The sequence below is a fragment of the Atractosteus spatula genome, chromosome 26 (genome assembly GCF_055471065.1).
Source record: "Atractosteus spatula isolate fAtrSpa1 chromosome 26, fAtrSpa1.hap1, whole genome shotgun sequence".
Taxonomy (NCBI): domain Eukaryota; kingdom Metazoa; phylum Chordata; class Actinopteri; order Semionotiformes; family Lepisosteidae; genus Atractosteus; species Atractosteus spatula.
In genome coordinates this window covers 8,636,292-8,653,215 of record NC_142731.1, presented here as the reverse complement: position 1 = coordinate 8,653,215, position 16,924 = coordinate 8,636,292, and the positions used below count along the sequence as shown (strand labels likewise).

The 16,924-nt window shown below is 46.2% G+C and overlaps 1 protein-coding gene across 1 annotated transcript in view; it reads right to left on the bottom strand.

The window, feature by feature from the left end:
- Positions 1 to 14,826, bottom strand: part of fam171a2a (family with sequence similarity 171 member A2a) — a 46,802-nt gene extending 31,976 nt beyond the window's left edge. Inside the window, exon 1 of the mRNA XM_088905962.1 lies at positions 14,584 to 14,826. Coding sequence (XP_088762088.1) covers positions 14,584 to 14,683 — 100 coding nt within the window. The 5' untranslated portion in view covers positions 14,684 to 14,826. The remainder of the gene's footprint in view (positions 1 to 14,583) is intronic.
- Between the last annotated feature and the right edge of the window lie 2,098 nt (positions 14,827 to 16,924).

Genomic DNA, 16,924 nt, shown 5'->3' with positions numbered 1-16,924 from the left:
TGCTCCATGTCCACTTAAGAAAATTATTTTAAGACAAAAGTAGGAAAAGGGGCATGAAGCCCTCACACACACCTCCAACTGACTAAATCAGGCTGGGTCCTACTGATGTGGGCTAACTGTGCTTTACTCTGATATCCAGTTGTGTCTGTGCCAGTATATGAATGGAGTAAACCAGAGAGCAGGGATCTCTTGCCACTAAATACCCAGCACTGTGCCATGTGATAACAGAGCCCTGAAGCACATCACTACCACAGCAGCACCATGTCCGAGGAGAGCCTGACCACAGTGTGAAAAGAAGGACATATCTTCCAAGGATGCTGGACCAGTCAGTGAGGATTATTAGACTTAATCTGTCACCAGGAAAGATCACAGCTGGCCCACCTCTGTGTCCAGGAAAGGGAGGAACAGAGCAGTTACTCGACATGGATGATTTAAGAGGAGGAACCCAGCTCCAGCCCGGCCAGCGCAGGCCCCTGTCCGAATCACGTCCTCTTGACCCGGAGCTCCGAACGACCAACGAAATCCTAAAATCCATCGCCATTCCCGGACGTTGTCCGAGTTGTGCGAGAATAAACACGAGCCTAATCGGTTAAATCCCATTGGTTTTCAACAGACCAGGGAGTCAAAGGGAGATCAGCTTGGTAGTTCCGTACTAACCACCTACTGCCAAATCAGAAAATTCAAAGATTAACCGCTTTAAGGATCCTACTGGAATGAATGGATGGGGTAGTCTAGGACCACACTGGGCCACACTGGGTGTGAGTTTGCTGAATAATAAGACCTAATGCCTGAGACGCTGACCGGACCTGAGATTCTCCCTCTGTACCTTCATACAGACTAGGCCTGCACTGACCTAGAATAGACCTCCATATTGCAACGTGCATATTTTTGTTTTTGCAAAAGCCTAATCCTGGATCATTTTTCTCAGAGGAAAAAAAAGCAGCTGGAAAAAGGTGTGAAGTCATTAACTGGATTACAGTGACTAATTCACAGTGTAAACTAATGAACTAGTTCAGGGAACTATCTACATTATTCCAGGCAGCCAATGAGATGGAACGGTGACCACTGAGTAAAACAAGCACGAATGAGGAAATAGCTGATGCCCGAATCGGAATCAAGCAGTGTGGGCATCTTTTAAAGAAGTGTTTTCCTAGACACACACTGTTAGATTGGAGTCACCTAGTCAGAAAACACTATACTAGACCTTATTCTTGATCTAAACAAATTGCAGATGTTGAATCCCCAACCCTATTAAAAGTAGCATGTACTTTCTGTGCTAGAAAACAGCTATCAGCAAGAATATTTTCCACTGCATGGGGAATTCCACATCAAAGACCAAAGCACAGCCGCCTCAGTCTAGCCTGTAGTGGCCTTACAGCACATTGATGACAATAAGAGACACAATACAGTACAGCCATAACCCACTGGAATAACTGGGAAACTTCCCACAAAACGTAAAACTTTCATCACCTGGAAAGTCGGCCTTGTAGGCGACCACTTCAACACAGAGGTGAGGGTTCCTTCGCTAACGGGTGCAGCAGATTATGGGAAAACGATTTAGTTTGCATCGTTCCTGTCTAGAAATAATCTATTAAAATGTTATTAGCCATGTTTTAAAACATTACTACATACCCTCACCTTAAGTTTAGGCTTAAATGTCACCCTATTAATATGTACATTTCTAAAACACCCAATAAATGGCATCTACAATGCCTGAAGTACTGTACTCCTCACAACTGGGTGCCTGACTTGTGCTACGGATCTTCATTTTGAAATAGCACTTCCAGTGTTATGTTAACATACAGTAAGTTTTTACCGTAGGTTCATTTCAGGAGCAATTGTACAACAAGGTGCCCGACACACCCCCCTGCCTGACATTCCTTCAACTGAGCAACACCCTGTCAGCTGTGGATGCATGAGAATAGGCCAGACACCACAGACAGCCCACACAGCGCACGCCTTCTGCACACGCAGGGGATTCTTAACAGCCAGAAAGAGCCGCCATCCCAGAGTGCCTCTGCTAATCCACTGACCACTGGTATTCGCAGTTGACACAGCCGCACAGCTCCGGGACGGGAACTTCAAAAATTCCTTCCCTTTTCTACGCCCTTCCTAGTGAAACATCCCTGGGTTTAAAAAGCCGTTGGCGCGGGTGTGTTACCAGAGGCTTTAATTACCGGAAGGAGCTCTCTCTCTCTCTTTCTTCATGAGCACTGGGTGAGCAGAGCTCGCAGCACCTTCTGAACAGATGCCTAGTGGTCTGAGCTGCTTCAGGGCTTACAGGATGCAGTTGGCCTGACAAAGCAGAAAATTATCACCATTTTTTCCCCCACATTTGAGCTAAATAGCTGAGTACGCAAATCTTCTAAAAACAACTGGATGAGATACATAGCAAACTGGTGTTGACATACTGTACTGTATATAAAAGAGCCTGAGGCTAGTAAAAACTGAAATAACTCAGACTGCTGTGAAGTGTTAGTTTCAATAGCACCCCCCGCACGAACAGAAAGAATTTCGCAATGGCCGATGAAACAGAAACCCCACAGCCGAGCAGAGGACGCGAGGGGCTTTTCGGACTCGTGGCAGTGCAGTATTAAAACGCGTCCTGCCCCCGGCTCGGACTGCTGGATTCCCCCTCCTGGCTGATTGCTCAGGTGTCCCCCCCAGTCCGTCCGCAATCCGTTTTCGGAGATCAGCGCGGAAACGGATTCTAGTGGATAATCCCCCCTTCTCCGCGGGGAGATAAAATCACCTCCTTTCCTGGCACGGAGTCGCGGAACCACAGCAGGAATTTTCTCCTTGTCCTCATAAACACGCCGCCTTCCTCCAGATCCCAGAGCTAACCCTGCTAGTTCACCACGGAGAGCTGGTCATGGTTTTTTGCACACATGTGGTCATTTTGACCTCACTTCTGCTGTGGTTTCCCATGAGTGAAATGCCTTTATTGTGCCATCTTACACTGGGTCATGAGTTAAAGCTGGTGCAGTACCACAATCTCTCCTTAGAAACTCTTTATCACGAGCTTCCTGTGGCCCGGCCTATATCCAGCATGGTGAAGGTGTGTTAAAACCATAGTAAATCCCAGCAAAAGTGAGGTGGGTCAGTAGTAATATTATTTTTTGCACTGTAATATGTTTGCCAAGAAAAACATTTTCCCAAAGCTCCAGTCCTGTGTCCCGTACACAGCAGCTCCAGAGAGCCAGGCAGTCTTTTGAACATACGAGGAAGAGGAACAGATCCAGGTTTTAAAACCCAGGGCTTGAACTGTTAGGCAGACACATCAGCGCTGAGGGGCAGGGCATGCTGGATGAAAACACCCTGAGCGTGCAGCAGCCAGGACGCCAACTCATCAGGCTGCCCAGGGCCACAACCCAGTGACATTAAAGAGGTGTCCTTTTCTCACCTCAACAACCTTGCACTTAATTGCGCTCAAGTGCAGATTCTGCAGACGTGTTTGTCTCTCTTTTATCTTATACCTACTGAAGACTTGGGAAAGACTAAATAATTATTTCCCCCATTTCTATAGCACTCTCTTTCCCAGAGGATCCCAAAGAGCTGCACATACAGGAGGGAGCCCACTCCTGCACCACTGAGGTGCAGCCCCAGCTGGGCGACACACTGACACTCTGCACCAGCAGCCCCCTACTGGGGCACAGCACAGGGTCAGGAGGAGGAGTGAGAAACTCAATCAAGAAACTGAATTAGGGAGCAACTGGAGCGAGGACAGATTCTTCCATCCCAGAGTTGAAAATTCAACCATCACTCTGGAGGTCACACCTCTACTCTCACAGAAAGCGTCACAGGAGCTTTAACATGCAAACTGTCAGGAGCTGGATTTAACGTCTCGTCTGCAGGACGGCACTCCCTGCAGGACAGTGTCCCATTGACCAGGTAAAACAGATGGATGGAAGACATAAAACCCACTCAAACTCCAGCCCCAGCCCATAGCTTCTCTCCTACACCCCCACGAAAACACATTACGTGAGGGAGCTCATTTGTTTTGAGAGACTTGGTGGTTCTTCTCTCACAAAGGAAGCGCTTGCGTCTGCGAGAAGCCTGCCTGACAGGCGCGTGCGGGGGACTGGGATGTGAAGCAGGCTGACTGACTTCAGGATCTGCTACTGAAAAGCAACGGGCTTCTCAGCTCATGGTCAAAGTTGTACTCAACAGGGACGGGCAGGCCTGGCTTTACTGACAGACAAAGAGGAAATGGTTGGGATAAAATACTCCAACACGGTAGCAAGAAATAATTAAATTGCGCCAGTTCTACAGTTCCAACCTGCTACGCCCACCACACTTATAAAATTATGATTGAACTTGAACAATCGTGGATGAACTGCAAGTGGGACAGACCTGCACTTGGACATTAGTTTAGGTGAACACAGCCTGGAGGAGGACTGACCGCTGCTTGTGCTTTGTCAGGTGTGCCTGAACTCGAAATCACCTGCCAGCTCTGTTTTACTGCCAGGCTCTCACAAGCACACATGCTGACAACTGAAACTGTGCAGCTTGAGCATACTCATCTCAGTAACTCAGGGCAGGACAGAAGTGCCCTTTTCTCACCTCAACAACTTGCACTTAATTGCACTTAAGCTAAGGCCGGTTTCGGGTGCTTGCTTTGCAATGTTACTTAAGAAGAGTAAAATATGTAGATCAGGCGATTGGAAGCGAGTAGGACCAGCACTAGCATGAGGGTAAGCTTTACAACCTGAGAGCAACACGCCTCTCCCTCTCACAGTTATAGCCCAGGGGGTGAGGAGAATGTGCTACATACATGCCCAACCCTTACAAAGAGTGATGCAGATGTTGCCTTATCATCAGCCTAGGCCAGATGTGGTAATGTTGTGGTGGTGGGGGGGGGAGGATCTAAAATGAGCTACTGTTGCTCAGCCAATCGGCATGCAGATGTGACTAGATGGATTTCTATTCCTGAGCAGCCTTTTGGGTAGTTCCCAGAGAAAGGATTTATAAGCAGCTGGTCAGATATTAGCCTTACGACTGAATAAATAATGAGACACACTACAACAACCTCAAACTGTGACCACCCATGGCTAAACATCTGGCACCTTTCCCTGGATCAACACTGAGCTGGTTCATGCTAGACTCCACATCTTTGCGGTAAAAAATCTTCTGGCACACTCTCTCTATGGACTTACTTAAAGGACATATAGGAGAATCTCTTCCCTATCCCGACCTTTGCTCTAGATCTGAAATTACTTTCCACAGGAAAAAAAAAAACATAAGTCAAGATTTTGAATGCAGATTAAAAATCTAAAATAGGATTTGGACTGCCCTGCAAGCACATATGTAACCTATGTGAAAGCCAATTTTATTCTTAAAGGATCGGATGTATAGTGTGGGGCATTAAAAATAAATTATACTGAAGTAACCAAGAACCGTGACACTTGTGTGTAATCGTGGCTCCCTAAGTAGGCCAGACCGTAGTTCTGGGCCCAGGCATTTTGGAATGTTAGAGCTTCTTGGTACCAACTGTGACCAAAACCAATTAAAGCTGATCTGCCTCAGGCAGGCGGACACCAGTCTCAGCCCCTCTGTTTTCCCTGCACCGGTAACTGACAGATCAAGGCCAGGTACACATATGAGCAACTGTATGTCAACACTGAGGAGACTGTTTCCACTTTTAAACGTTAGCCAGTTTGACACAAGTACTCCTTCGCTTTCTAGCTTGTTAGCACGTTTTTTCTTTTGCGAAGTACTGTTACTGTTATTCCTGGAGCGTGCTTTTTGCAAAAATCACCTAATGTGTAAATATCCTGTCCCATCTAACCTCACGTTTTGAATGGCCGAAACATTGAAAAACTTCTGAATCAGCACTCAAAGACAACGCAGTGTTATCTTCTCTTCCTGGCCAACAAAACTTGCAGGAGACAAGATGCTGAACACCTTTTGCTTTCCAACTGAACAGCTTCAGGGGTTCATTTTTTTATCATTTTTTGACTGTGGCACATGGATTGTAGATTCTCTGTACGAAAGAACAAACTGAACTTTACCCGTCCACATCGGTGCTCCCTGCTTGAGATCAAACTTGCAGGGAAGGGAGACCAGACAGGATGTTGAGGATTTGACATTTTATCATTTGATTAATTTTGGCAATCCATGACACCTAATTAGCTTCACTGTACAGACTGCACTGTTTCCCAAACACCTGAATAAAAACCATCGGCACTTGGGTACAGCGATTTTAGCTGCACTGCTAATACTGAGGTAAGATGGACAAGCAACTAAGAGTAACTGAGTGACTGCTATGTGCACAGGCTGTGCATGTTGTCTAAGTGTCTATTTGAGCACCTGCTTTGTCCAAACCTCCATCATCATCTGTCTGAAAGGGTGTCTGGTGTCAGCAGGCAAATTCTTTCCAAAACAGCTGGTCGAATTAAATTCCCCGGCAAAAGGCCAGCTTTATTTTTACTGCCCAGCCGGGATGAGCCGTCATAATCTAGGGTCAGCGTAAACTAACCGGGATCCAGTTTTTCCGATTAACAGGCATTGTCCTCTGCCTCTTTAGTGTCTGCCCTCTCTGGGAGGGCAAAACTGCTGCTCATCGATGGAGGCACATACAGTAGAGACCAGTACTCACAAAACTTCAGATTCCAAAAACTATTTAATCAATCAATCAATCAATTAATAAACTCAGAAGCACACAGAAGCAAAAAAAGATGGAGTAGTGAGAGTAGCAGATTGCAGAACTGTTAATGTTCTCACATCCAAAAGGAAATGCCCCCCCCCCCCCCCCCACACACACACACACACACAGTTACATTCCTGGGGTCTCCCAAAATCATCCATCGATTTTAAAAACATTTACAAAATGATGGGATTTTTGTATAATCCTGTTTATCCCTCCATCATTTTCTAACAGCTTATGTCCAACGCAGGGTCACGGATGAGCCAGGGCTTATCCCGGCAAGCAACGGGAACAAGGCGGGCTACATCCTGGGAGGGACGCCAATCCATCCCAGTCTTGCAAATGCATCACGCAGAAAAACCTTGCTAGATTATGAATGCCTATGAAGTGAATGGATATTTCAACCAAATGATTACAAAACCACTTCACAACTAACTACTGAGAACTTTTGAGAGCTGACTGGCCATCTAACTGCAGAGAATGGTCAATATGGCCCAGAAGATCATCGGCTGCAGTCTCACCGAGATTAAACAGCTCTATGAGGACCTTTGATTGCACTTTTTTTTGTTATTACTATTATTTTTTAAGACCATCGATAAAGTGTCATGGTAGAATTCTGGCCATCACAGAGGACAGTCACCACCCCGGGCATGAGCTCTTCACCCCACTGCCCTCAGGCAAGAGATATAAGAGCATACGGACAATTAACACTAGATTCTTCAATAGCTTCTATCCACAAGCAGTGAGACTGGCGAACACATTTAGCCATCCCCCTGGGACCACACCTACACCATCACCATCTACCTCTTTATGATTTCTTATCTATTGTACATCTCCAGTCACTGTTTACACATCTGTATTGTTTACATTCAAACTGTCTACATGTTTACTTGCACATTGTCTATTGTTTGTTTGTACATTGTCTTGATGCACTGTTTGCACTTTGTCTTGTTTTTTACACTTGTTTTACAATCGAGAGACTTTCTGTAAGTAAGAATTCCATCGTACCAGTACCGGTTACATATGGCAATAAAGTTCAAGTTCATCTCATTTCGCTGAGTACACGGCACATAACTTCTTTAAAGGAGCTGACAATATGAGCTCTGCAGCTCTGACGCCCACCTCGTCCCCGGTACCTGTCCAAACAGTCCGTAGGAATCACAAGGGAAGACAAGTGACAAGAAGTCAGTCAGCTGACAGTACTTCTCCAGACTCCTTAATTCAAGCCCTGGAGAGGCTGCAGCGCCTGTCAGCTGCATCCTCAGCGCTCATGTGATTAGCGAGCCCAGTCCAAAAGAAAGGCCTTCGAATTTTCACCATCCACCCGGGTAGAGCTGTGGAAATAACTGCTACCATGCTTGTCAGGAGATGGAGACAAAAACCCTTAAGGTTTTTTTTGTTTTTCAGCTGACGAGAAGCAAGGAATCCAACTGGGTTACGACGCAAAAAAACAATTTTCAAACAGGCAGCGCCCCAACGGCTTGGGCCGTCCCACAGAGCTGCAGATTTCCTGAAGTGAACGCGCCAGTGGGGGATGCGGAACGACTTCTGGGTTGAACTCACGCGCTGCTTGTCCAGGTACCGTCTGCTCCACGATCCCTCACAACTCTCTCACGTGCCCCTCGGACAGGAACAGGTGATGGCTCGGAATCTGGACTCTAAAATAAGCCTGTTGTATCTGCCACTGCATAAAAATCCTAAAAAGAAAACAGCTAGCATCTTTAACGAGGGGGAAGTGCAGCTGAAACTGAGCGACAGGGATATAATAGCAGAAGGAGCACAGCTCCACAACAGGGTCTACAGTCAGCTCGTAACCTATGTGGGGGATTAAGCATTTAGGAAGAATCCTTACAAATAATTTATAATATTATATTGTACAAATTGTATATGCAGTATATAAAACTATATCTATAATGATATATTATATATAATGTATTATTTTAGGGTTTTATTAGAAAAACATCTGCTAACCTCTTACGGTAATTTAAGATATGATAAGTAAATAAAAGTAAGATAATGGTATACAGGTAGACTCACTGACCAGCTCTTGTAGGGGGGTTACTTGACGAATTTTTCAGACAATAAAGCATTTTTTCAACATTTTTTTATTTTCTGGAGCCGACCGCGCATGTTGTGAGTGGGCTGCCATCGCATTGCTTGGCTCAGGTGGTGGACGGGCGGGGGGGGGGGGGGGTGAGGTCAAGGACAATAACACAAACACACCACGTCTCTCCTGACACAGGGGCCCCAGTGCTGGATCTGCCCCTGCAGACATCAATCAGGCGCAACTCGGTTCAGCCTCAGCTGACTGGTGTTTCCCCACTCGATCCTGACTAGCCCTGCCCTCCGTCTCCGGGTCAGGACAGTCCTCTGGGTCTAGCGCGCTTTTCCAAAGCGACTCCCCGTCAACAAAGCTGAGGTCGAGCTTCCAGCGTGATGCCTAGAGCACTCAGGCACAGACGCTGCTGTGATATCCTGCCATGAGATATCTCCCTGGTCCTTCCAGAATATGACTTTGAGCACTGCTGTCCCAGCAGAAGTCTTTGCATGTGGAAGACCTTCTTCACCCCAAAGAACTGCGCCTGCAGGGGGGACCCCACTCCCACTGGGGTGACGCACTGCAGCCATTCTGTGCAAGCAGCCCCACTGTGCCACAAACCAGGTGGAGCAGAAAGAATTTTGTTACACTGATAGAATCGAGGAGGAACTTTAGCAATGACTTCAGCCTGAACGCCTGGGTTACTGCCCATAGTCTTACAAACATGCCACGGCACTTTAATGAACATGCATTCAGGAACTGGATTTAACGAGTACTCAGGATGTCAGTTTAACCTCTCATCCGAACAACACAATGTTCTCAGTCACCATACTGGGGCTCTAACATTCAGAATTCTTGAAACTCTGCTCCAGAGGGGAGGGTGCCTCCTACTGGTCGCCACCACCACTTACAGACACAACCTGTTTAACCTGGAGGTCTCCCCTTCCAGATCTCACCAGGATCCAGGTCCAACCATAAGGTGGTAAACACTGTAGTTTTCAGGACACGACATCACTGTGGAAATAACATTTCTTTCTGTTGTTTTGGTTGGCGTTTTCTCACTATACAATACAGGACATTTCCTTGAGGTCTCCCCAAATTCTCATTCCTAAATGACTCTCATCTGACACCCACCCACTACTTGTTTAGCTAGATTTAGATTTTTTTTTACAGCGCACTCATTTCCACATCCCCGAGAGCAGTGGGGGGAGGACTGAGAAAAACAGCTGCTGCAGTTCCTGAAGGTTCCTGTGAATTTTTTTCTCTTCCGTTTTCTGCATCGGCTGAATGCTCCTCACTGGGCGCCCGAATTTCAGGACTGCGAGATGAGAGAACTTCTCTGGCCGGCCTCAGCAGCCCTGAGGTGGACGTGGAAGCACGTTACCCATCAGGCAAAAACAAATAAGTGTCCTTTCTCAGTGCAGCATTTAATGAGGAAGTGGCATCTCGGTGCCAGTTTCTACGAAGGCACTTTTGACTCCTCTACAGCAGCTCTAAGGAGGTTATCGTCCAAAAATAAAGCTTTACTGTAAGGTATGGATAATGAACAAAGGAATCAGTCCCCTACACTCCTCTTTCTGCAAGGACACTATTTAAGAGAGGATTTTTTCTCAACAGGCAACATTCCAAACTCACACTGTTAGTAGGAAAAAAAATGTATTTCAACAGCAAATCATTAATATTTATGGCCTGATTGCTAATGGAGCAGAAGGCACGCAATTGTATATGTACAATTATACTCGTGGGAGGGGACACAAGAATTCGAAAACCTCTCTCAAACACTCGAGCCATTTTTTCCCCGCATGGGGACTCTTAAATCAAAATGCTTCTTTCTCCATTCAGAAGGCTTCCTCTGAAGACATATTTCAACATCTGACGCTTCAGCATTCATTCTCCTATTGCCTGCAATCCTTATTTCAACCACCGTCATCCCCAATTTTTCTTTTTCAATCCAATCCCATTTATTTTGGTTGCACAGGGCTTAACAAAATGTTGCTTATTAAAGCTGTTAAAAACAGCCTCAGTCCACAGACCTCAGATAAATCTCTTGACTACAATAAAAATGACAAAACCCATCTCACTTGCTGATGCATTCTAAAACAACTCTGAAACAGAATGAAGTCACGCCTGTTGAAATAAATATACACCTATCTACACCTGGACAAAAAACTGGAGATGGGTGCAAAGTATCATTCTACATTTCAATTGGGTCTCAAAATACAGCTTTTGAGGTCAAGAAATGGCTTTGTACTAAGGGAGAGCTAACCCTAACCCCTGCTCAGATCTATCCTCAGCAGTTCTGGAATCTGTCTCCCCTCATCAGAGTTGAAATCATCCTTCAATCACATCCAATACGAGCCTAAAATAACCAAAATCACACTTTGAAAGTGATGTAAATGCATCAAATGCATTCCTGCTGTTGGCAAGATTTCAGCCATTTGAAAATTTCATTTTCCAGAATCCATACAATATTTCCTAGGAACTGGTTGTTTAAAAAGCTCACGTGTCCATCTGTACTTAAGGAGAAGAGTTAAGCAGTGCGTGATGGGACAGGTAGACCTCCCACAGCACTGTGCAGACAGGGAAGACAGGACAAAGGCTCAAGACAGCAATTAACAAGAAAGGAGCCAATCTGAAGCAAATCCGGCCCTTGCATTAAATCTCTTAGGAGACTTGACAGTTTTGCTGTTCAATTAGATATTAATTTAGAAGTGGGAAGTGCTTGCTGCCACTAAAACATTAGAAGTCGAGCTCTTAGCCATTAAGCCTCCTGTTCATTTTTTCCCCAAAGATGAGAACGGAACCAAGCTGCCTGCCTGACAGGAAGTCGGGTGTGTGATTAAAGCTGGCTGGGGGTAAAATGTACTGGTTGTGCCACCTCTATACAATCATGCCCAACTCAAACCAAAGAACAGTGCTGAGATGGCACGGGCTTATCACTGCCTATAAAAGGAGTGAAATCAAGGTTGAACCTTTAACTGACCTGCCTGCTGCAAACTGTACTGTAGCTGACAAGGAGTATTCAGGAACAGGCCAACAGCCCTGCCTTTAACACTGTAGATCCATCCAGACCAATCACCTAATGACCTGGGCAGCAGCACCTTTCTATGCAGATGCTGGATTTCCTGACTGGCAGACCACAGACTGTGAGGGTCGATGAAAAGCTTTCTTCCACGCTGACCGTCAATACAGATGCCCCTCAGGGCTGTGTGCTGAGCCCCCTGCTGTTTTCCTTGTTAACCCACGATCTTGTGGCCAGACAGCTCCAACTCCATCTACCAATATGCTGATGACACCACCATCACTGGCCGAATCCCTGCTAATACAGGGATGAGGTCAGGACCCTGGTGGAGTGGTGCACTGACAATAACCTCTCCCTCAATGTCAGCAAAACCAAGGAGCCGGTCATCGATTTTAGAAAGCAGGGTGGGGACCACACCCCTATATACACCAATGGGGTGGTGGTAGAGGTGGTTAGCAGCTTCAAGTTCCTGGGTACCTTCAACACTAATGATTTAACGTGGTCCCAGCATGTAACTGGAGCTACAAAGGAGGCAAAACAGCACCTTTACTCCCTCAGACAGCTGAAAAAATTGTGGCCTGTCTTCAGCTGTCCTTACTACATTTCACAGGTGCGCTACTGAGAGTGTGCTCACGTGTGGTCTTACAGTGCGGTTTGCCAGCAGCTCGTTGTCTGACCGGAAGGCGTTACAGGGGGTGATCAGGTCAGCCCAGTCCATCACTGGAGTACAGCTCCCCTCTACTGTGGACATTTTTACAACCCGCTGTCTCAGGAAGGCTGGAAGGATCTCTAAGGACAAGAATCATCCCCATTTCTCACTTCTCTCTCCCCTTGCCTCTGGTGAGCACAAACCTACAGATTCAGAGACAGTTTCTTCCCGCAAGCTGTCAGATTACTGAACTCTGCCCCTACAGCTGACTCACACTGATGTTTTTTTCCTCTTTTCACACTGCTTGTCTGACTTGCTTTTTTAAAGCTGCATGTTATTTAACTTGTTGTTGCTGCTGCTGCTCTGTGTTTTTTTGGTGATTTCTTAATGTCTTGGTATCGGAGCACACACGTAAATAACCATTTCATTGCACTTGTGCATTTGACGGATAATAAGACGGTCTGATTCAAGTACACATTGTCTTAAAAGCACTGACCCATCGGAGTTCTCAACGTACCCTCAAAGTCAACCCAATGGACTTCAGAATCAACACCGAAATACACAACAAAAGAGAATTTCGATACGTGGAAGCACATTCAAAAACTGAGAGGACGAGGCACTTCTTTACACAAAGGGGCGCGGGAGTATGGAACAAGCTATAACAGCCACGTCGCTGGACCTGATAGCCCGGTTTCTTTCAAAAAAACGCTGATAGACATCCTTAGATCAATTATCTACAAGCAGGCAAAGGGACTAGATGCATCATTTAAGCGCTTTGAGTGGAGTGTCCAGAAAAGCGCTATATAAGTGTAAACAATTATTATTATTATTATCACCAAGCCTGTGCTTGCTGGTAGCCTTTCTTTCTCATTCCTGGTGTTAAAAAATGGAGCCTGTGGCACCATTTATTTCACCATTTTATTTCCCAGGAGGACTGCCCACCCACTACACAGTATGCAAATCTTGATTTGTCTCCTGACTGCACACTGCATTGCTATTCTACAGCTGTTCGGTGCTCAGCAGCCTCTCTGTATCACAGGGCAGAACATCACCCAGAGAACAGAGGAGTGGGAGAGGAGGTTAGGTCAACATCAAGGACTCCAGATTCTACAGTCAGGACAAGCATCAGAAAGCTCTCACTCCGATCCTTAAACTTCAGTTCCGCACAAGGCTAGCCCACGAAAACAGATGCTTGCTTAGCGACGAAGGGGCTTCAAACGCGCGTTTTGAAGACATCTATGCGCTGAATAACAAACATGACCGAATAGCGCTGCAGCTGCCCATAAAACCAGACACCGTGGCTAATGAGGGTCAGATTTTTGTACTTCACCGAGTCCGAAACAATGCAGGCTATAGGCTCACCTGACACCACGGCACGGTGCCATAGCCAAACCGGCCTAGCTCCTAGCTCAAGCAGACACGATCTCCCTGCCTGTGCTGTGCCTTCAACGCGCTCGGCTTTGCATGTGGGCGTGAATGTCAATAACCCCCTTATTGCGCCCTGAACAAGCAACACCGAGTGCACTACTGGGGGGGGGGAATCGTGCAGTAATAACAGGGGTGGGAAAATGTAACCCTTTTACAATCCATCCGCTGTAGGTTTGTAGGATATTCTTTGTAAACACATATTTTGCATCGTGTGGAAGATTAATTTTTTTAAGGCCAAACGCACGTTTCGCATCGGTACGTGCGTCATTTTAAAACACCGGGGGTGAGACACAAGACGGGGCATCGCAAGCGGCGGCTCCGAAGAGAGACATTTTCTGCGTGGAGCGGATTCACGGTGCGGTGTCGAAAATCCGTGCCTGACACGCTTCCCCGCTCTTTGGAAAAAAAAAACACAACAACAAAAATGACGGCGAAAACGCAAAGCCGCGGCTGTATTATCGCCTTTATCAGGGCCCCCTCCCACCTCCAACCTCACATACAGAACCCGGGAGGGGGCGGGGGTCCCGTGGAAAAATCCTTTGTTTCCAAACTGAACACCGATGGGGGGGGCAATGCTCTCTGAAAACGCGTCTGGTCCCCCTTCGTGCTGCCCGGACCGAGGCGGCCGTGAAGGCGCAGCCGGACCGAACCGAGCCGTCACACCGGGGGGGTTGCTGGTACATCAGCCGGGTGGCTCAATTTCGGTTAGCATGGGAGGGGTCAGATTAAACCCCTCTAACCCACGCCGCCCCCACCAAAAATCCCCACAAAACCTCGCAAACATGCACCTCGGAACTCACCGTGCGTCCCCTGGTCCGGTATGGATTTGGGGGAAACCTCCCCGAAGTCGCCGAGGAAAAGAAAGAGCAGGAGCAAACGAGGGGTGCGCAGGGGTGGCATTTCTCACGGCAGCATCACTATCCCACCGCTAAGGTAGCCGTTCTTCCATGTTGCTGGCTCTTTTTTTTTTCCGGGCGGTATGTCTGCCGTCTCCCCTCGCACGCTCTCTGCCGCTAGCACCACAGTCCCATTGTCCTCGCATTGGGAGGAGATGCTGGGGGGGGGGGGGGGGAGAGGGAGATTTCGGCTGCGCGACCGCCCTCTGTCGGCAAAGACGCGCAACTGGCGACAAATCCACTCCAGCCCTCTGCTTCCCCGCCGGGTCTCCAGTCCATCAGTGACTCCCCCCCATCCCCCCCAAAACACTTACTTTACCTTCTAGCGTTTCTCATGTCACGGAATATATAGATATGTATATATCGCAACGTTTTATTTCAAATATATATACACATTTTAAATAAAACTTTTAAGAGCAACGTTTTTTTTTTGTTAACTGCGGCCTGATATCCAAGAAAGAAAAAGGGATGTTTTGTGCTGCATAAAAGGGTTTTACATTTTTTTCCTCAAAAATAACATCAGTAGGTTTCGAACCAAAGCCCTTCTTCGGCCTTTTAGATAAGTTCTAATTGATCTTTCTCAGTTCCCATTTCTTTCAATTAAGCAGAAGCACGTAAACAATGTTTTTAGTGTTGTAAACCTCATGTAAAACCTTTCCTTTTTCAACTCATGTATTTGTAGTTTAAAGTTCATTCTCCTCCTAACATATCTATAAAATATCCTTCTGTCTAATTCCTTCTATTTCAGAGGGCCAGTCCTGCTGTCCTTCGGAATGCTTGGGGACAGGCTACAAAAATAACACAAAAAAGCTTTAAGATGCATTTCGTGCAAGTGGAAACCGAGGACAAGTCGAAAATCACATCTCCTACCTTTGACCACTGAAATAACAGGAAGCACACCCAACGTGAAAGATTAGTTGTGCCATTTTCTCTCACAATGGCTCTTGAAGGAAAATGGGAGCAGGCTAATGCCAGCAAGCAAACACAGATTTCCTTTCCTTTGGAAGAGTAAATAACAAAGCTTCTTTTCCTTCCACAGACCTGAGCTTTAGGAGGAAGAGAATGTTAATTGCAGGGCACAGGATGCAAGGATTTTCTTAGGTTGCAGATATTTGTTTTTCCTTAAGGCTGGGCATTCCAGCTATAGTAATTAAATACAGAAATGTAACGAACAATGTTTACTACACTTCACAACTATTTCTGAATTAACTGGTGTCAGATAGAGGCAGCCACTCACAGTTTTAACTCCAGAACTGTAGTATATAATGGCTTAAACGGAGTTGTGCATTCTTATTTCTTGAAATAATTCTACCTGGTCCAACCTTGATCATGTTAGGTTTTCATAAACAAGGTGTTCACGTTAAAGAAGTTGCATTTCAATCTCAACACTTTTTCCTCTGATCAAACTTCAAAACAAAACTTTCAAAGCAAATTCTAAAAAAAAAAAAACCTCAGCAAACCAAGACAAAACCCTCTGAAGGGCTTTGTTCCTCTTCTGGTCTTAAAGATAAGCCTTTCAAAAGATCTATCCAACAGAACTTTTTCTTTAATCCTTTTCCTTTTGGCTGCTCTCAGTGCTGGATGCTGCCTCTATCTCAGCAGACCTGCGCTTTGTCTGAGGAACAAACAGCCCCTGTCCTCTGCTGGTCAGGAAGGTGAGAGAGTGTGTTCAACATGGCCTGCATGCAGTGACCCAGGCTGTGTCTGTGCTCTGAAAGTAGGGGCACCCTACTTGCTTACTGTACTGTTAGATGACAATGGACAGCTGTTGGAATTACATTATCTTCGCCATGGAACAGAGCCAAGGCACTGCTGAATTCCCTAAGAAAACTCCCCCATCCCCCCTGAATTCTTCTCTTCAAAAGTTTACCACTTCCATAGCAACTCAAATCCTGGCTACAAAGGAGCTCCATGTTTTATATCAGCATTCATTCATTAAGCAGCCACTTCTAGCGTGGGACTCGAGTGAATCTGGGAGCACTGCTCAGTTTTTGTCAAGTTAAGGTAGTGCTGCAAACTGCCCACGACACTACTAAAACCGGTGAACAGGTCACAGCTGTGTCTGGGGAAAAAAAAAAGTTGTCTTTCCAAGGAGGTGAAGGCTAAAAAACAAACCACTGCCAGTTCTGTAAGGCGTCTCCTTGTGCAGTTGAATTTTTGCCTGAAGGAAACAATTTCCAAGTGTGTCTTTTGTACAATCTAGCAAGGGGCTCTCTAAGCAAAAGAAAAAAAAATTGCAATGCGA